General features: G+C 37.9%; 2 protein-coding genes across 7 annotated transcripts in view; both read right to left on the bottom strand.

Annotated features, from left to right (window-relative positions):
- Nucleotides 1-18,849, bottom strand: part of tulp3 (TUB like protein 3) — a 37,297-nt gene extending 18,448 nt beyond the window's left edge. For 2 of the 6 annotated variants that reach the window (XM_085386501.1, XM_085386503.1), the window contains exons 1-3: nt 18,744-18,832; nt 13,766-13,828; nt 11,407-11,501 (exon numbers count right to left, since the gene is read on the bottom strand). In XM_085386501.1, coding sequence (XP_085242627.1) covers nt 11,407-11,462 — 56 coding nt within the window. In that variant the 5' untranslated portion in view covers nt 11,463-11,501; nt 13,766-13,828; nt 18,744-18,832. Of the gene's footprint in view, nt 1-11,406; nt 11,502-13,765; nt 13,829-18,743 lie in introns of all 6 variants that reach the window. The other 4 variants (XM_085386499.1, XM_085386500.1, XM_085386502.1 and 1 more) reach the window with 4 other exon arrangements.
- A 722-nt stretch (nt 18,850-19,571) lies between these two features.
- Nucleotides 19,572-21,474, bottom strand: rhno1 (RAD9-HUS1-RAD1 interacting nuclear orphan 1). Its single transcript, XM_085387180.1, has 3 exons — nt 21,320-21,474; nt 20,993-21,180; nt 19,572-20,833 (listed from the first exon to the last, which is right to left on the bottom strand). Exons 2-3 carry the CDS (start codon nt 21,155-21,157, stop codon nt 20,111-20,113), a joined length of 888 nt encoding a protein of 295 aa, XP_085243306.1. The 5' UTR covers nt 21,158-21,180; nt 21,320-21,474; the 3' UTR covers nt 19,572-20,110.
- Nucleotides 21,475-21,501: the final 27 nt, after the last annotated feature.

The following is a 21,501-nucleotide window of genomic DNA, read 5'->3' as shown; positions in this document are numbered from 1 at the left end:
CCAATCCTCTGTGAGGACTTAGACATTCAAATTTTCAAATCAGGGCCTGCACGGTTTCCCAGCCAATCATATATGTGTCCTGAGGCATTCAAATTTGCATATTGGGGCCTTCATGGCTTCTAAGCCAGCCAATCATATCTGAGGGCTGAGGAATTCAAATCCACAAATCAGGGCCTGCACAGCTTCCCAGCCAGCCAATCATGTATGTGGGCTCCAGGTATTCAAATTTGCATATTGGGGAATTCGTGGCTTCTAAGTCAACAAGTCATCCATGTCATATATCTCTAAAAATTCATATTTTAATGATAAATTGTCAACACTTGAAGATTCCCCCATCTCTTCTGAACAAAACGGTGTAAGAATGACCGCTCTAGCCCCTATGGTTAGGAAATTATGGTCATTTGTTTGAGGGGAATCCTCACTATGTGAAATAAACTGAAAGAAGCAGGTCTATGTCTCTGTGCTGCGTGTGTAAAAAGATGCACCTGTTTTGGCGGGAAAACGTAAACAGCCTCTCTGATTGGTGGATTCAAATTCAGCAGCTCCCAGGCTGACCTAGAAACTTAGTCCTCTCTCCCTGTGTGTGTGTGTGTGTGTGTGTGTGTGTGTGTGTGTGTGTGTGTGTGTGTGTGTGTGTGTGTGTGTTTAGTGGGAGAGAGAGGACCCTGCCCTTATTTGACAGCATGTCATTGTAGGATTTAAATTGAACATAGTTAGACTGGTTGACTGGATTAGAGCCTGTGTTTGTGTGTCCCTCTGTGCATTTGTGTTTCAATAAGTTATTACTATTCTGCTAAATCATAGTATTTCTGGTACTTTTCGGTACTTGTGCTAAATACAGTATTTCTGCTAAATCATACTATTTCTGCTTTTCATAGGATTTATGCCTAATATAGTATTTCTGCTAAATTATAGTATTTCTGCTTTTTATAGGATTTGTGCCTAACATAGTATTTCTGCTAAATTATAGTATTTCTGCTTTTTATAGGATTTGTGCCTAACATAGTATTTCTGCTAAATTATAGTATTTCTGCTTTTTATACTATTTGTTCTAAATTATAGTATTTCTGCTTTTTATAGGATTTGTGCTTAATATAGTATTTCTGCTAAATTATAGTTTTTCTTCTTTTTATAGTATTTGTGCTAAAACATAGTATTTCTACTTAATGTAGTATTTATGCTTAATAATAGTATTTCTATATATTTCTGCCAGGTCCCCAGGCAGCCAATCCTCTGTGAGGACTGAGACATTCAAATTTTCAAATCAGGGCCTGCACAGTTTCCCAGCCAATCAAATAAGTGTCCTGAGGCATTCAAATTTGCATATTGGGGCCTTCGTGGCTTCTAAGCCAGCCAATCATATCTGAGGGCTGAGGAATTCAAATCCACAAATCAGGGCCTGCACGGCTTCCCAGCCAGCCAATCACATATGTGGTCTCAGGCATTCAAATTTGCATATTGGGGAATTCGTGGCTTCTAAGTCAACAAGTCATCCATGTCATATATCTCTAAAAATTCATATTTTAATATTAAATTGTCAACACTTGAAGATTCCCCCATCTCTTCTGAACAAAACGGTGTAAGAATGACCGTTCTAGCCCCTACGGTTAGGAAATTACGGTCATTTGTTTGAGGGGAGTCGTCACTATGAGAAATAGACTGCAAAAATCCTGTGTCTCTCTGTGCTGCTGCGTGTGTAAACAGATGCACCTGTTTTGGTGGGGAAAAGTGCACAGCCTCTCTGATTGGTGGATTCAAATTCACCAGCTCCCAGGCTGACCTAGAAACTTACTTCTCTCTCCCTGTGTGTGTGTGTGTGTGTGTGTGTGTGTGTGTGTGTGTGTGTGTGTGTGTGTGTGTGTGTGTGTGTGACAGAGAGAGAGAGAGAGAGAAAGCCTTTTAATGGGATGATCCCATTGTAAGATTCAAATTCAATATATTTAGACTGGTTGACTGAATTGGATCTTGTGTGTGTGTCTCTCTGTGCATGTGTGTTTCCTCATGTGTACATATTTGTAATTGTGTGGCAGTCATAAATTTTTTTGCAGATTTTTGTCATTTAACAAGTATATTTGAGGGAACCTCAGCATGTTCAGCATTTTTTCAGCTGTCCATTTTGCTTTTCCAATTTTTCTGTTTAACTTATTACTATTGTGCTAAATCACACTATTTCTGCTATTTTATAAGATTTGTGCTTAATATACTATTTCTGCTTTTATAGGATTTGTGCTTAATATAGTATTTCTGCTTTTTATAAGATTTGTGCTTAATATAGTATTTCTGCTAAATGTAGTATTTATGCTTAATCATACTATTTCTGCTTTTCATAGGATTTGTGCTTAAAATAGTATTTCTGCTAAATTTAGTATTTCTGATTAATTATAGTCTTTCTACTAAATCATAGTACAGTATTTCTGCTTTTTATGGGATTTGTGCTAAAACAAAGTATTTCTACTAAATGTAGTATTTATGCTTAATCATACCATTTCTGCTTTTTATAGGATTTGTGCTTAATATAGTATTTCTGCTAAATTATAGTATTTCTGCCAAATTATAATATTTGTGCTAAAACATAGTCTTAATTTAAAATTACAATATTCATAGTTCATCACAGTGTCTCTGGTAAATCACAATATTTCTGCTCTGTTGTACTATTTTTCTAAATCATAGTGTTTCTGTAATGTTTAAGTATTTTTGGCTAAATATATTCTTTCTGTTATCTTATACTATTTCTCCTAAATTCTTGTATTTTTGAGAAGTTATCATGTTTCTGGTAAGTTACAATATTTCTGCTAAATTCTGCTATGCTATTGTATTTCTGCCAAGTATTATGTTTCCTCTAAGATATTGCAGTTCTGCTAAGTTATTCCATTTTAGCAAACTTCTTTTGCTTCTGCAAAGTTTTTACAATTTCTGCAACTTTTCAGCTTTTTCAGCTACTTTTTGCATACAGCTTCAGCTTTAAGCATCCACACTGCATTTTCGCAGGAAATGCAAATTTTTCTAGTTATTATTATTATTATTATTATTATTCTAGTTGCTTCCGTACACTTTTCGCCGTTAAACTACTTCCACAATTTTCAGCCGATTTTCACCGTTCAAATTTTAAACTGTTCTGCTATTTTTGCTCTTTCCTGCTACGATTTTTGCTATTTTTAACTATTATACTTTTTAAAATATTAAGCTTTTTTCCTTTAATTTGTCCCATTGAAATGAATGGGAAACTTCTGCAATTCTGCTAAAATTTGCTTGTTTTTGAAACTTAACTACTTCCTCATATTTTCACCTAGAACAACCATTCAAATTTTAAAATGTTCACAAATTATTGGGCTATTCAGGTATGATTCAGCTTTTTCAAATCTTCTACTGTTTTACTTTTATGCCTCTTAAAGTTTTGAGTTGCAAAATTGTGATTTTTCACAAAATACATGCGTTGTTATGGTTGCTATGCTCTTGGCTTCCAGTGTGTCACTGAAGGTTTTGCAGTCTTCTCTTCATGTCGGAACAACTGTTTGCTACTTGCTCAATTTTCACTCAACTTCCACAAATTATACATCAAAACGTAGGTATTTTTGCTGGCTTTCAGGAAATGTCACTATCATTGTTGTGGGATTTATAGAATTTTCGCAAATCTCCTCAGACCAACACAATGTCAGAAAACTCTCCATATAAAGTGAATGGAGAGCTTGTTCAAAATCACCGCTGGATTTCTGTAATGAGAGGCATATTCGAATCGTCATATCTCCTTAACGAAGCAAAGTTAAGACATGAGGCTTGTCCCCGAATATCTTCAGACACCCCTGACGCTCACAATTCAAGAATTTCTTTCTCACCTATTACCGTTCTGAAATGAGTTGGACTTGTTTGAGGGTAGGAAATTCGTCCTTCGCTCAGATTTCTTCAGATTTCAAACTGTGGAAATGAACCACTTTTTTCTCTCGTCATAACTTTTTGTTGGATTTCCACAGAGACCTGAAAATTTCCATGATTGTTCACCAAAGCCTGCTGTCTCTTACGGTGAAAGAATGATATCGATACTCCAAATAGATTTCAAGTCACAAAGCGTTGTTTGAGGGCAAGTCAAGGCAGTTTTTGCTTCGCTCTACTCAGTTATGGTGCATTAGAAGTCAAATATCTTTAATAATTCATATTTTAATGATAAATTGTAAACACTGGAAGATTCCCCCATCTCTTCTGAACAAAACGGTGTAAGAATGACCGCTCTAGCCCCTACGGTTTGGAAATTATGGTCATTTGTTTGAGGGGAGTCCTCACTATGAGAAATAGGCTGCAATAATCCTGTGCCTCTCTGTGCTGCGTGTGTAAAAAGAGGCACATGTTTTGGCGGGAAAAAGTACACAGGCTCTCTGATTGGTGGATTCAAATTCAGCAGCTCCCAGGCTGACCTAGAAACTTACTTCTCTCTCCCTGTGCATTTTTTTGCTGATTTTTTTCATTTAACAAGTATATTTGAGGGACCCTCAGCATGTTCAGCATTTTTTCAGCTGTCCATTTTGCTTTTCCAATTTTTCTGTTTAACTTATTACTATTGTGCTAAATCATACTATTTCTGCTATTTTATAAGATTTGTGCCTAATATAGTATTTCTGCTAAATTACAGTATTTCTGCTTTTTATACTATTTGTGCTAAAACATAGTATTTCTACTAAATGTAGTATTTATGCTTAATCATGCTATTTCTGCTTTTTATGGGATTTGTGCCTAATATAGTATTTCTGCTTTTTATAGGATTTTTGCTCAAACATAGTATTTCTACTAAATGTAGTATTTATGCTTAATCATAGTATTTCTATATATTTCTGCCAGGTCCCCAGGCAGCCAATCCTCTGTGAGGACTTAGACATTCAAATTTTCAAATCAGGGCCTGCACGGTTTCCCAGCCAATCATATATGTGTCCTGAGGCATTCAAATTTGCATATTGGGGCCTTCATGGCTTCTAAGCCAGCCAATCATATCTGAGGGCTGAGGAATTCAAATCCACAAATCAGGGCCTGCACGGCTTCCCAGCCAGCCAATCATATATGTGGCCTCAGGCATTCAAATTTGCATATTGGGGAATTCGTGGCTTCTAAGTCAACAAGTCATCCATGTCGTATATCTCTAAAAATTCACATTTTAATGATAAATTGTTAACACTGGAAGATTCCCCCATCTCTTCTGAACAAAACGGTTTAAGAATGACCGTTCTAGCCCCTACGGTTAGGAAATTATGGTCATTTGTTTGTGGGGAGTCCTCACTATGAGAAATAGGCTGCAATAATCCTGTGCCTCTCTGTGCTGCGTGTGTAAAAAGATGCACCTGTTTTGGCGGGAAAACGTAAACAGCCACTCTGATTGGTGGATTTAAATTCGGCAGCTCTCTCCCTCTGTGTGTGTGTGTGTGTGTGTGTGTTTAGTGGGAGAGAGAGGACCCTGCCCTTATTTGGCAGCATGTCATTGTAGGATTTAAATTGAATATAGTTAGACTGGTTGACTGGATTAGAGCCTGTGTTTGTGTGTCCCTCTGTGCATTTCTGTTTCAATATGCCTCCATATTTGTAATTTTGTAAGTTATTACTATTCTGCTAAATCATAGTATTTCTGGTACCTTTCGGTACTTGTGCTAAATACAGTATTTCTGCTAAATTATAGTATTTCTGCTTTATTATACTATTTGTGCTAAAACATAGTATTTCTACTAAATGTAGTATTTCTGCTTTTTATACTATTTGTGCTAAATTATAGTATTTCTGCTTTATTATACTATTTGTGCTAAAACATAGTATTTTTACTAAATGTAGTATTTCTGCTTTTTATACTATTTGTGCTAAATTATAATATTTCTGCTTTTTATACTATTTGTGCTAAATTATAATATTTCTGCTTTTTATACTATTTGTGCTAAAACATAGTATTTCTACTAAATGTAGTATTTATGCTTAATCATACTATTTCTGCTTTTTATAGGATTTGTGCCTAATATAGTATTTCTGCTTTTTATATGATTTGTGCTTAATATAGTATTTCTGCTAAATTATAGTATTTCTGCTTTTTATAGTATTTGTGCTAAAACATAGTATTTCTACTAAATGTAGTATTTATGCTTAATCATAGTATTTCTATATATTTCTGCCAGGTCCCCAGGCAGCCAATCCTCTGTGAGGACTTAGACATTCAAATTTTCAAATCAGGGCCTGCACGGTTTCCCAGCCAATCATATATGTGTCCTGAGGCATTCAAATTTGCATATTGGGGCCTTCATGGCTTCTAAGCCAGCCAATCATATCTGAGGGCTGAGGAATTCAAATCCACAAATCAGGGCCTGCACGGCTTCCCAGGCAGCCAATCATATATGTGGCCTCAGGCATTCAAATTTGCATATTGGGGCCTTCATGGCTTCTAAGCCAGCCAATCATATCTGAGGGCTGAGGAATTCAAATCCACAAATCAGGGCCTGCACGGCTTCCCAGCCAGCCAATCATATATGTGGTCTCAGGCATTCATATTTGCATATTGTGGAATTCGTGGCTTCTAAGTCAACAAGTCATCCATGTCATATATCTCTAAAAATTCACATTTTAATGATAAATTGTTAACACTGGAAGATTCCCCCATCTCTTCTGAACAAAACAGTGTAAGAATGACCGCTCTAGCCCCTACGGTTAGGAAATTATGGTCATTTGTTTGAGGGGAGTCCTCACTATGAGAAATAGGCTGCAATAATCCTGTGCCTCTCTGTGCTGCTGCGTGTGTAAAAAGATGCACCTGTTTTGGCGGGAAAACGTAAACAGCCACTCTGATTGGTGGATTTAAATTCGGCAGCTCTCTCCCTCTGTGTGTGTGTGTGTGTGTGTGTGTGTGTGTGTGTGTTTAGTGGGAGAGAGAGGACCCTGCCCTTATTTGGCAGCATGTCATTGTAGGATTTAAATTGAATATAGTTAGACTGGTTGACTGGATTAGAGCCTGTGTTTGTGTGTCCCTCTGTGCATTTCTGTTTCAATATGCCTCCATATTTGTAATTTTGTAAGTTATTACTATTCTGCTAAATCATAGTATTTCTGGTACTTTTCGGTACTTGTGCTAAATACAGTATTTCTGCTAAATCATACTATTTCTGCTTTTCATAAGATTTGTGCCTAATATAGTATTTCTGCTAAATTATAGTATTTATTATTTTTATAGGATTTGTGCCAAACATAGTATTTCTGCTAAATTATAGTATTTCTGCTTTTTATACTATTTGTGCCTAATATAGTATTTCTGCTTTTTATAGGATTTGTGCCTAATATAGTATTTCTGCTTTTTATAGGATTTGTGCCTAATATAGTATTTCTGCTTTTTATACTATTTGTTCTAAATTATAGTATTTCTGCTTTTTATAGGATTTGTGCTTAATATAGTATTTCTGCTAAATTATAGTTTTTCTTCTTTTTATAATATTTGTGCTAAAACATAGTATTTCTACTAAATGTAGTATTTATGCTTAATAATAGTATTTCTATATATTTCTGCCAGGTCCCCAGGCAGCCAATCCTCTGTGAGGACTGAGACATTCAAATTTTCAAATCAGGGCCTGCACAGTTTCCCAGCCAATCAAATAAGTGTCCTGAGGCATTCAAATTTGCATATTGGGGCCTTCGTGGCTTCTAAGCCAGCCAATCATATCTGAGGGCTGAGGAATTCAAATCCACAAATCAGGGCCTGCACGGCTTCCCAGCCAGCCAATCACATATGTGGTCTCAGGCATTCAAATTTGCATATTGGGGAATTCGTGGCTTCTAAGTCAACAAGTCATCCATGTCATATATCTCTAAAAATTCATATTTTAATATTAAATTGTCAACACTTGAAGATTCCCCCATCTCTTCTGAACAAAACGGTGTAAGAATGACCGTTCTAGCCCTTACGGTTAGGAAATTACGGTCATTTGTTTGAGGGGAGTCGTCACTATGAGAAATAGACTGCAAAAATCCTGTGTCTCTCTGTGCTGCTGCGTGTGTAAACAGATGCACCTGTTTTGGTGGGGAAAAGTGCACAGCCTCTCTGATTGGTGGATTCAAATTCACCAGCTCCCAGGCTGACCTAGAAACTTACTTCTCTCTCCCTGTGTGTGTGTGTGTGTGTGTGTGTGTGTGTGTGTGTGTGTGTGTGTGTGAGACAGAGAGAGAGAGAGAGAGAGAGAGAGAGAGAGAAGGCCTTTTAATGGGATGATCTCATTCTAAGATTCAAATTCAATATATTTAGACTGGTTGACTGAATTGGATCTTGTGTGTGTGTCTCTCTGTGCATGTGTGTTTCCTTATGTGTACATATTTGTGATTGTGTGGCTGTAATAAATTTTTTTTCAGATTTTTGTCATTTAACAAGTATATTTGAGGGACCCTCAGCATGTTCAGCATTTTTTCAGCTGTCCATTTTGCTTTTCCAATTTTTCTGTTTAACTTATTGCTATTGTGCTAAATCATACTATTTCTGCTATTTTATAAGATTTGTGCTTAATATACTATTTCTGCTTTTATAGGATTTGTGCTTAATATAGTATTTCTGCTAAATGTAGTATTTATGCTTAATCATACTATTTCTGCTTTTTATAGTATTTGTGCTTAATATAGTATTTCTGCTAAATTTAGTATTTCTGATTAATTATAGTTTTTCTACTAAATCATAGTACAGTATTTCTGCTTTTTATGGGATTTGTGCTAAAACAAAGTATTTCTACTAAATGTAGTATTTGTGCTTAATCATACCATTTCTGCTTTTTATAGGATTTGTGCTTAATATAGTATTTCTGCTAAATTATAGTATTTCTGCCAAATTATAATATTTGTGCTAAAACATAGTCTCAATTTAAAATTACAATATTCATAGTTCATCACAGTGTCTCTGGTAAATCACAATATTTCTGCTCTGTTGTACTATTTTTCTAAATCATAGTGTTTCTGTAATGTTTAAGTATTTTTGGCTAAATATATTCTTTCTGTTATCTTATACTATTTCTCCTAAATTCTTGTATTTTTGAGAAGTTATCATGTTTCTGGTAAGTTACAATATTTCTGCTAAATTCTGCTATGCTATTGTATTTCTGCCAAGTATTATGTTTCCTCTAAGATATTGCAGTTCTGCTAAGTTATTCCATTTTAGCAAACTTCTTTTGCTTCTGCAAAGTTTTTACAATTTCTGCAACTTTTCAGCTTTTTCAGCTACTTTTTGCATACAGCTTCAGCTTTAAGCATCCACACTGCATTTTCGCAGGAAATGCAAATTTTTCTAGTTGCAGCTGAGCTGTGCAAAATTTAAGTACTTATGCCTCTGATAAATTCTTTGTAGGAAATATATAAATAAGTTGCACAATGTTGATGTTTTAAATAATTGAAAGCTATTAATTTAACTGTGATAACTGTCCATAACTCTGCTGCTGGTTCAGGATATAAAAAAAAGGAAAAGCTGACCAGAAATGTTTGGTATTAAACCCACAAGAGTATTATCAGACCATGATCTGTTTTGTGTGTTGTTCATTTTAATTAAAAGCTTTCCACTCTGCCACTTTAAATGTTAATTTGAAAGTTGGATGAGTGTGACTTAATTCAGGCAATTCAGCTTTGAACTTAAGAGAGGGTACTCCATAAAATGAGGGCTGATAATGGTTTAATGCTTAATTCTAGTAAAACATACCCCAAAAATATCCATCCATCCATTCATCCACTTGCTCTTGCACCAGTTTATAATCAGGAAGAACTAAAATTGATACATGCATAGAAGCAGGTGCCTCAGACATTAGCACTATTACCTCACAGCAAGGTTGTCCTGGGTTATCGAGAGCTACGGTTTCTCTGGCCATGCAAAACATATTAGGTTCATACAACTTTTTGTTCATACATTTTACAAGATTGTCAAACTAGACTCTCTGATCGATAAAGCATAATAAACATATTAAGGTTAAATATAATTTACCCGTGTCCTTCTTGTTTTTCACTAAAAACACGACTGATTGTATTTAACATTAATATCTGAGCAACAGAAAAAGCACCTGCAGAAATGCAGCAACTAAATACTAAATCATACTAAATACTAAAATCAATGCTAATAATTAGAGCTGACTCATTTTAAGACTGATATCAATACCAATATTTGGTGACCGAAAAATCCAATATTCTAATATATATTTTTCTTTGAGACACACAAAGCAGTTCCCAAATATTTGTAAGTTTGGTTGTTTATTTATTTTTTATTTATTTAGTTTATGCTCTGAATGAGTCTTCCAGGATCAGCTGTTTCCAAAAGCATTTATTGCCAAAAGGGAAGTTGTACAGTGCCTTCTGGTGGACAAACTCTGGAACATCAACACTTATACCATGGTTCAAACGTGTTTTTTCCCTCTCTCTTCTTTACGTTTTTAATTTTCATTTATCGGACATTTTAAATGCAGATACCGACAGATCAGCAAATAGCTAATATTGAATAATATTATCAGCCCTGGTTGGGCTCTAACAATAATAATGGCTTTTTGAAAATTTCTAACTATAGTTATTTTTGCCAGCGACTATTTTGGATATCAGTGAGTGATTACCTGTCATAGAGCAAAACTTTTTCTATATATATTATGAGCATCTCTGAATACTATCAGGGAGGAATCCCCTTCAATTGGTTTTCAGGACTCGAATTTGAAATGGAATAATGATAACTCAAAGCTACAGAATCTTGGAATGATAACTAAACAAGAAGCAAAGAGCAGATGTTCAGATGTATTATGATTACAGCCTTCTCAGATCAATTTCAAAATCAAAGGAATTAAAGATTAGTAAATTCAAATTAAATCTCTAATCTCAATCACCACAGCCTCAAAACTGAGAATATGGTTTATGTAGACTCCTTAAAACAGACTAGAAACTGATGAGTATTTATAAAATAAAATGCTAAGAGGAAACATTTAACTGGATGAATACCCCAAGCACATCCTTACTTACATGGATGTGCTTGAATTAACCTACCAAGAGCAGACACTAACACACACACACTCAAAACGGGCTGGACACACACGCAAGTTACCAACTCTGGTTACAGCACACAGTCACAGCCTGATGCTCTGAATAAGTAACGACATGGTGGCAGAAACATGAGCGAGAAGAACATTGAGTCATTCAGCGACCTGAAGAAAGATAGTAATGCTGACCTCAATCCTAACACGGGCAACTCTGTAATTCCTTATTTCTAAAAAGACTATCCTGCTAGGAGAATTAAAGCAAAAGTTTCTTTAACTGCATCTGTTTTAATGCAGGAGGCAGCTGTCTTGCTTAAAGAAAGAAACCACAAGTCTTAAAGAGCACACAAGAATGTATATTCTGAAAAAAACTCTACTACTGAGATCAAAACATACTGCATGTACGCGTGCCATTATGTGCAACTACCTGTATGACCAGCGACTGTAGGCAGGCTGAGATCCCTCGGTCTTTACAGTGTCCATGGATGCAGCTTCAGGAATGCCAGTCCAAATGTCTCTTATCTATAACAAAAATCTTCATTTACACTCGGGGTCTTACTTACTGCTCAGTTCTACCCATTTGTAAGCCTACAGAGTCCAAGATCTCTGCTAGTGTGTCACTGAGAAAGAGTAGATGTCCCACCCATGGGAGTGACAGCTACCACTGCTGAGGTACTCTGAGGTTGTGAGGCTTAGTGCTGTTACCATGACTTCACACTTGAGGCAATGCGCAAGGATCCAGCTAGGGATAGGTATGGAAGTGACAGTTTTGAATGTCAGAGTACTGCAAAAGATCAGGCAGAGACAGAACTGAAAACATATAGTCTGAAAGAGCACTAGGGTAAGTTGTTTTAGCCTGATTATATTTTAGATATAAAGTCACTCTTTAAAGGTTGCTATCACTAAGTTCCCATAATACCGTCCACTAACTACTGAGAAAGTCAGCACTTGCATTTGGCTCATTTTCTCTGACTCATAGGGGGGCCACTGCACGTATAGTATGAAACCAGACTGCAATTCTGAGCTATGCAACAGTGAGACTGTATTGAGCCTTAAATAGTCCAAATCTTGTCAAAACTAATTCCCAAACTACCTTCCTGGATCACTCTAAGATTACATTTTTCATTGTGGAACTGAGAAGCATACACAGTTTTAAGAAAGTTATCTGAATAAAATTAAACCTATAGATTACAACATCTAAAAACAGATACAGTGGGAGGACCTTTGTGTGGTTGCTAGGCGACCAGAAGCTGACATTTGTTTTTCCTGAGGCTATTTGGAAGAGAGAGACAAAATAAAAATCAGACAGAAAATGAGGCATGTATTGTGTATGTTTGTTCTTAGAGAGAGAGCAGTAAACTCGCAAATGCGTTAACTCATGATAAGCAGGGGAATCATTCACCCGTGGGAGTAATTATTGAAGTCAAAACAAATAATGGAAATAAGCTACCCTTGGGATGCCAAGTGACACAGTCCCCTTTTGACTCTTTCACAATTATGTTTTACTTTATTTAGGCAACAAACAAAAAAAAGCAAACTCATGTCCATTAGCGCTAATTCTTCATAATTAACAAAGAATGACGAATACAGTTATATTTATTAATTTAGTTGACTGCTTGCAGTGCTGTACTATTCAACAACAAAAAAGTGTATAGCTTACAAAAACCAGAAATGCTACTTTAGTCTCTAAATGCATGAGAAACCGAGTGGAGCTGGGCCATTTGGAATTCACTGGACAGCCACAGTAAATCACAACTGGACCACAAGTCGTTCTTGCAGTTGCAGAGGTTAACCGCTATCCTTGTAGAGAATTTTTTTAATTGATTGATTTATAACAATGTTCAACTAAGATGGCGTACTAACTTCAATATCACCCCAACTGCTCGTGCAGAACTGCACACATTATATGATGCAGGCAGCAGGTTGGAAAGGAAATGTTTCAAAGGAATTTATGCATTCCTGGGAGCATTACTGGAAGCAGTAATATTGTAATTGTATATAGCATGTTGCGTGCTCAGTTACAGTAGAAAAGTATTATATAACAACTCTGGGTTGTTTGGACAGATTACACAGAAGAAAGCCTCTTTTCTCTAAAATGAAGATGGCAACATGGTTAAGGTTTGCAAAGTGGCATCTGAACAAACCACAAAACTTCTGGAACAATGAATAGACGAGACCGAAGCACAGATGTCTGGCCATAACGCAGTGAAAGCCAAACACAAAACACCTCATACCAACTGTCATACCAACTGACAGTGATGATTTGGGCTTGTTTTGTTGCCACCTGGACACCTTGGAGTCACTGAATCAACCATGAGCTCCTCTATATTTTAGAGTGAAATCTGAGGCCATCTGCCTGATAGTTAACCATGTCTAAAACTGAGTATTGCAACAGAACAATGGTCTTAAGCACAGCAACAAAAACTACAACAGAATCACTGACAAAGAAAAGAATCAAGGTGTTGCAATGGCCTAGTCAAAGTCCAAACCTCATCCCAAGACATTCCTCCTCAATGATTCCACATTTTCACAAGCTACTGAATGTTATTGAATCATACAAAGAAAATTTAGACACAATAGGTATAAAAGAGTCTTTGTAGGACTAACTTTAGTTTCCAACAGGAAATATTCAGAAAAAAAGTTAGCTATAATTAACTTTAGGCTGAAGATTCCATGCTAACACTTGTGGTCCTCAAATGTCATCTAAGAAAAGGGGTTTCATTTTACCTCAGGTTATACATAACACTCTACCCCACAGTGCACTGAGTGTAAACACAGGGGCTCACCTGCTATTCTCAAATGATGTGTGGAGGCCCACTGTGTGTGCTGTGGGGCTAGTTCCAGTGTTCCTGTAGGATTTTACATAGAGCACAAATTATTATTGCAATATATTTCACACACAGTTATGAATTAACTGTTAGATTACTGCATCAGTACTTTGTACTAATTTGTACTCATTTTTCCTTAAAAAAAAACTTTAGTAATTATAAAGGCTGATCAATTTCTTGTGTGAATTAACCCACAATTAAAAACAGTGCAGGTGACCCATCACTAGAGAGAGAAAAGGGAGAAAAAAGTACAGCAAAGGCTACCTGGGAAGTAAACAGACTTCATCCTGAGTAAGTCATCTGATCTGCTGGGAGACTCTGGTTAATGCTAAACTAAGGAAGCCCTGGGAAATCTAATAATATATATAATAATAAATATTTCTCCTCTGAGAAATATTTGTTTTTTATGGGGTTTTTTTTTGTTTGTTGTATGAAAGTAGTTGATAAATGGAAAAGCAGTAAAAGCTAATAGAGTATCCTGTTATGTATAGATGCTGCAAAAAGGCCATCAAATATACAATCTAAAGAAGAATGGTAAATAGCCTGTATTTGTATAGCGCTTTACTAGCACTTTACACATCCAGTCACCCACCCATTCACACACACATTCACACACTGGTGATGGCAAGCTACAAGAACTGATGACATGTCAGATTACACAGAGGCAGTTTTGCCTCTACGTACTGAAATTTTGGTTTGTGTGCACACTGGGATAGAACAACAGGGATAGAAAATTGTGAGATTTTATGAACAAGGAAAGTGTACATTTCATTCATTCATCACTCCTTAAGTTGCAGCACAAATAAATACCAAGAGAGTATTTCCAGAGATATTACAGGAGGCAGAAATGGTATTCAGACAATCCAACAATGAATAGAAATCTAAAGGAGAATTCAGCAACACCAAAGATAGTGGCTGATCAAGATCAACTTTAGTATCCCCGAGGGGCAATTTGCTTTGTAGCCAGCCAAGATGTGCCAAGAAAAACACAAATCACATCATAGAATTTTAAAAATGAATAGTGGTAGGAGCAAATTGGAATTTAAATCTATTTGTTCTGCAATTAGGCAAAGAATACCTCCTCCCTTAAGTCAACAGCTGACACTCTGAAAACACAGGATGTGTGCTATCACCCGAATTTTTTCTCCCTTCAATTCTGCTGCGCTGCCTCCAGGAGGGCAGATCATCTAGCTTTATACCTGCCACTTTACTACACAATTTAACAACATGCTCCAACCTCTTCTTGTTCTTCAAGCTAAGAGACCCAAACCAGCAGATTGAAGAAAAAGTTAAAACAGACTCAATAAAAGACAAATAGAACATTTTCCTAAAGACATTATCCAAATTAAAACCCCTAGGTTTCCGATACAAATACTCATGCTGGTTCCTAAAATATACAAATAAAGCTGGTTTTAAGAAATATTACAGCAACCTCACTACATAAATGACAATAAAGCACCATTATCTGAACACACACAGTAACTACACTAGGGTTTGATGTGTGCATTTTCTGTGCTAGCTCCCTAAGCAGGCAAGCTGTCGTCAAAACTTTGAAAATCTCTGCTAAGCACTAGCCTGGCACTGTTTGTGCAGTGCGATAAATAACAAAACTCCACCAGCCTTGCACTTATAACGCTACACTCATGTTATCAGCACTTGAAACATTACAATGGTGATACTGTTATGAAAACTGTCATTCTGCAAATGTGTCAGCTCTGCATGGAGACTCTGGGATTTGTAACTACTCCAAGCTGCCAAGTGACTCAGCAGTCACTGAAGAAATACGAAGGACACAGCATTCACTGCATCAAAGAATAATAATACTAATAATATATATATATATATATATATATATATATATATATATATATAACACCCAGCACGCCCCTGCGGGCGGTTTATCCTTCAAGCTCGGGTCCTCTACCAGAGGCCTGGGAGCTTGAGGGTCCTGCGCAGTATCTTAGCTGTTCCCAGGACTGCGCTCTTCTGGACAGAGATCTCCGATGTTATTCCCGGGATCTGCTGGAGCCACTCGCCTAGCTTGGGAGTCACCGCACCTAGTGCTCCGATTACCACGGGGACCACCGTTACCTTCACCCTCCACATCCTCTCGAGCTCTTCTCTGAGCCCTTGGTATTTCTCCAGCTTCTCGTGTTCCTTCTTCCTGATATTGCTGTCATTCGGAACCGCTACATCGATCACTACGGCCGTCTTCTTCTGTTTGTCTACCACCACTATGTCCGGTTGGTTAGCCACCACCATTTTGTCCGTCTGTATCTGGAAGTCCCACAGGATCTTAGCTCGGTCATTCTCCACCACCCTTGGGGGCATCTCCCATTTTGACCTCGGGACTTCTAGGTTATACTCGGCACAGATGTTCCTGTACACTATGCCGGCCACTTGGTTATGGCGTTCCATGTATGCCTTGCCTGCTAGCATCTTGCACCCTGCTGTTATGTGCTGGATTGTCTCTGGGGCATCTTTACACAGCCTGCACCTGGGGTCTTGCCTGGTGTGATAGACCCCAGCCTCTATGGATCTTGTGCTCAGAGCTTGTTCTTGTGCTGCCATGATTAGTGCCTCTGTGCTGTCTTTCAGTCCAGCTTTGTCCAGCCACTGGTAGGATTTCTGGATATCAGCCACCTCCTCTATCTGCCGGTGGTACATACCGTGCAGGGGCCTGTCCTTCCATGATGGTTCCTCGTCTCCCTCCTCTTTCTTGGGTTTCTGCTGCCTGAGGTATTCACTGAGCACTCGGTCAGTTGGGGCCATCTTCCCAATGTATTCTTGGATGTTCCTTGTCTCATCCTGGACTGTGGTGCTGACACTCACCAGTCCCCGGCCCCCTTCCTTCCGCTTAGCGTACAGCCTCAGGGTGCTGGACTTGGGGTGAAACCCTCCATGCATGGTCAGGAGCTTTCTTGTCTTTATGTCAGTGGCTTCTATCTCCTCCTTTGGCCAGCCTATTACCCCAGCAGGGTACCTGATCACGGGCAGGGCGTATGTGTTGATGGCCCGGATCTTGTTCTTACCATTCAGCTGACTCCTCAGGACTTGCCTGACCCTCTGCAGGTACTTGGTGGTTGCAGCCTTTCTAGCGGCCTCTTCATGGTTCCCATTTGCCTGCGGGATCCCCAGGTACTTGTAACTGTCCTCTATGTCTGCAATGTTGCCTTCTGGTAGTTCAATCCCCTCAGTTCTGACTACCTTCCCTCTCTTTGTTACCATCCGACTACACTTCTCCAGTCCGAACGACATTCCAATGTCATTGCTGTATAGCCTGGTAGTGTGGATCAGTGAATCGATGTCTCGTTATATATATATATATATATATATATATATATATATAATTTTATTTATTTATTTTTTTAATTGCATGGCATTTGTGAGAAGCCCTTTATCCATTTCTTTTCAACACTGATAAAGTGTGCATTCCAAGTGGTGTGCTAATCAGGAATGTGTTCAAAGTGGTTCACATTACTAAGCTGACACAGTTAGAAAGGCCCTGAGATTTCCAAAAACACAGTACTTGTTCTACATCTGGGGAAAAAACATGAACAGGATGGGAGTTATTCCAAGTCAACAGACCAAGACTAACTGATACCATGTAGAGACCATTTCTCTGTCAATACTTGTTTGCAGCAAAATAGTCAATTTAAAAACAAAACGCAGACAAAAAAGTTCTCGTTTCAATGTCACTGTAACTAATAAAAATTATCTATCACTAAGTTTAAGCCTTAGGTGACAGAACTAATCTACAAACTGATTAAATCAAATAATGTGACTGCCTCTATAACAGGAAAGGGTGGGTGAGCTACTGTGATAATTATCTCCCAACAAAAATGAAGGACGAATCTCTGCTCCAGTTCTTAAAACCGTGTAAAGCAGCTTCCATTAACACAGCGCCGTTTTACACTCTGTGTGTGTATGGGGAGGGGGGTTACATGCAGTACATTATGCCCAGGCGAATTTTGTGTGACTGTTTGTAAATCTATGTTTTGCATTCAGTAACTGGCTTACTTATCCAGATATTTATCTATTTACTCATTTGGGAGGTGAGGATAAACACACGCTGACATGAATGCTTTTTACATAAAACCAGAGACTACGAAGAGGCATGTTCAGACATGATATACAGTGGGGGTTTTTCCAGAGCACTCACCTAAACCTAGTGAGTGCTCTGAAGTGGCTGAGTACCTCTCTTTAGATACAGGATCTAAAGCATTTTATACAGCAAAACACACTATTTGGAATCCATCTAGTCTTGCTATATCCAAATTTGAAATATCTATGGCGTTATGTATGAGGCAAATATCTAACGCAAATGCTATTTGAAATAAAGAAATGTGTTTGTGTATAACAAAAGGATTGTCTGCGGCTTTAATAAATAAATAAATAAGTGTTTATTACACTGTACGTGGGCATTTAACTAAAGACAAACGAGATGCGACAAATGATGGGTTTCCGAACTATTTTATTCATCGGAAAAGGAGGGAGTATGGCTACATTTATAAGCAAGCAAGGGTAACATTAAAACAAAACGGTTGCCCCTTTCTGCTGTGCGGTTTGTGCACAGCACAAGTCCTGAAATACAACGACCGTTATCTCGCCATTCGCCCTGTAACAGTCATCGAAACGAAAAAATAAATAAAATTAAAAGATGTGGGGGGGGGGGGGGGGGACTACACCGTTAACTGCTCCTTGTGCTCACACGCCAGCTGTGGAATGTTAAAGCTAGCCTGTTACTAGCTAACGCTAGTTGCCTGAGCCCAGTCTCTATCTGTATGCAGCTCTCTCTTATAAAAGTTGTGGGCGACAGCTAAGTTCTTCGCCTCAAAGAAAGCGCTAATCCCAGCGCTTACCTCCCCATTCCCCAGTTCACCAAAGGGAAAAAGTAAGGACACAACGTACAAACTGCGTTAGGTTTAATTCTCACCTTATGCTGTAGTAACTCATGTTTGTCCACGGTTGCTAAGGAAGATCCTCAGGAGGGATAGCACTTTTGTGGTTGGGAAGAACTCAGTTGCTCAGCCCTTAGTTACCGAGCACACTAAAGACAGGGGTTGCTATTGGCTTACCAGTTACTTAGGGGGAAGTTGATTGGTGGACATTCTACAGAAAGGGGGAGTGCATGCCTTGACTGTAGGAGGGGTTTGATTTTTCATTTTATATAAATAAAAACCTGTATAAATATAAGTTTATATAAATGCAAGTAATGTATACGAATGAATTAGCAATGATTTGTCACAAATCTAAAGTTTTAGAAGAAAAACACCCAGCTAAATTTCCACCTGTCCAATCTAACCCAACTGCAATTATAGCAATATAACTTTACTGCAAACTAAATGTGGGTCAAAGTATGTTTTTGTGGAACACGTTAACACTGCTGTGAGGTAGTCTGAATTAATGGTATATCTAACTACTCACAAACCTGCAAGTTACAGGTCTGGCATCTACCATGTAACATAAATGGAAACTAGTGTTTTTCAGTGGTTTCTGGGAAAGTCTTTGAACGGTTGTGTCACTGTAACTGTTAAACACTTATTTCACCTGCTGATGCTCATCTTTCATTTCAGAAGGGATGCATCCAGGGATCAGCACAGCTTTTTTAGGGTCAACACTTTTAGTGTGACGTCTTGACTTACCAAGAGTCAATCACAATCTGGGATGTTGTCTCAATAAATGGAATGCTAGAAGGAGGGATAAAAATGCAGAGCAATCCCAGGTGTAAGGGGTCACAGGAAGCCTGAGAGATTACTCAATAATCAAGCTTTTTCTTTCCTCTTAAACATTTATTTTATGCCTATTTTTAAATTGCACAGCAGAATCATCAAAAACAATCTTAAATGGCCCTTCAGAAGACCAGTCGTTAGATCACACAGTTAACTTGAGTACTTATTTTGTGCCTCTTAATTTTTGGATATTTCAGTTAAAGTTAATATAGATTAAACATTCTTCCAGATGTCTGCTATCAAAACCATTAGCATATGAATAACAATCCAGATATGTTGCCACAAGTGAGGATTAAATCTACTGTATATAACATAATTTATAAAAACAGTACAGTATCATTAGAATCTGTCTGTCACAAGACAGATTTTAATATCACACCCATTAAACTAATTTACTAAAGTTATATTTTAAACTCATGCATAAAAATGTTGTTCAGAGGGGGTTCATAACAGACTTTGTCAGACGTGGCATTATGATGTTTAGAACTGCAACAATTAGTCAATTAACCAATAAACAGGAAATTAATCTGCAGCTATTATGAGAATACAGACAAATCTTACAATCTCTACATCAACTTTGAATTAAAGCATCTGCCTCAAAGAGATGGCCCCTCTGTTTTAACAACACCATCAAGTTCTTTCTTCTTCTCCATGTCACCTTCATTCCATAGTCCCTCTCTGGCGTGTCAGCCACCAAAATGTCAGGTGACTCATTACATGGAGGCGTACACGGCTGAGCCAGCAGCAAATGTCCACAGGGGGTAGACGGAGAAATGTTCCTTTCCTCCATTGCTTTCGGAGTGTCCACATCAGGAGGTGGACAGACACTGCTGACTTCAGTGGTGCTAAACTCTTCACAGGGAAGTGTTGAAGCACAGACTGCTGGAATTCTGCATCTCTCTGACACTTGCACAGATGGTCTGTCAGGTTCAGCCAAACATCTTTGGTGGGATGAAGTGTCGTCTGAGAATGTTTCAGCGCTCTTTTTTCTTACTGAGGCAAACTGTCCCTTTGGTAGGTTAGAGCACTGTGCAGCTGAAACTGTCCTTCTCTTTTCGGCAGGTTTCCTTTCCACATGAGTACTCTCTATAGCTTTCTTCTTGAAGATCCCCTTTGGTTGCTGAGTTTGGTCCTTTGACCCTGTTTTAAACAGTAATTGGGGGAATTTGCAGACACTATTTTTCCTGGACAGCTGACTGCAGCTATCCAAGATGCTTGTGGCAGACTGACACTTTCTCCTCCCTCGTCTCACTGGAGGTGCAGTTGCAACTGAAATGTCAAATTGTGGCCTAACCTGAAATATTAAAGGCAAATTAAACAAAATAATCTATGTAGTCATATGTGAAAATTATTATATGAAATTCTAGCAAATGAAGATCAGGTTTATGTTCAGAAATAATTTTTAAGCAAAACATAGCCCACGCCACTTTAAAAAGTATTCATTACAGCTTACCCAGGAATTAAGAGCTGAGCTGCTCTGTGCTTCTGCCTCTGTGAAGAAATCTCTGGCATTGAGTGCTGCTCGGATTTCGGGCACATTTTGGAGTTTGGCTCCACACAAAGGCCGCTCCAAGAATTGCAGCGAAGGCTTTGCTGTCTTTGTAACTTTTCTGGGCATTAAGATAAATCATCACAGAACACCTGGTGGAATAAAAACACGATCAACTGAGACATCAAATGTCCGCAAATAACCAGATGTTGCTACCAAACCAAAACTATATTCGGTTACTACCAAACCGAATATACTCGCTCGTGGGTGCTAAGACGACATTAAACTTACCTTAATGTGCGTATTTGCATACAATAAATACTTGTATCAAAAGTTAGTTTTTAGTGTAAATTGTCTTTTCTCTGCCTGCTTTGTTTTCATCTTTTTGTTGCTTTTTGTTTGTTATTTCCCGGGTCGTCTTCCCCTTCTTCTTTTTGGTTAGGTTGGGGCTTGACAAACCACCTCATATGTGC

This window comes from Rhamphochromis longiceps, linkage group LG17, assembly GCF_057381845.1.
Source record: "Rhamphochromis longiceps isolate RC_006_pf linkage group LG17, R_longiceps_female_GT1.1, whole genome shotgun sequence".
NCBI classification, from domain to species: Eukaryota; Metazoa; Chordata; class Actinopteri; order Cichliformes; family Cichlidae; genus Rhamphochromis; species Rhamphochromis longiceps.
This window is presented reverse-complemented; position numbering and strand designations above follow the sequence as displayed.

Bases quoted from the DNA above. Each gene is read 5' to 3' on its own strand.
- rhno1 (XM_085387180.1), bottom strand. From the start codon at position 21,157: ATGCCCAGAAAAGTTACAAAGACAGCAAAGCCTTCGCTGCAATTCTTG. The intron at 20,834-20,992 runs GTAAGCTGTAAT...TTAATATTTCAG, and splicing joins GCTCAGCTCTTAATTCCTGG to GTTAGGCCACAATTTGACAT.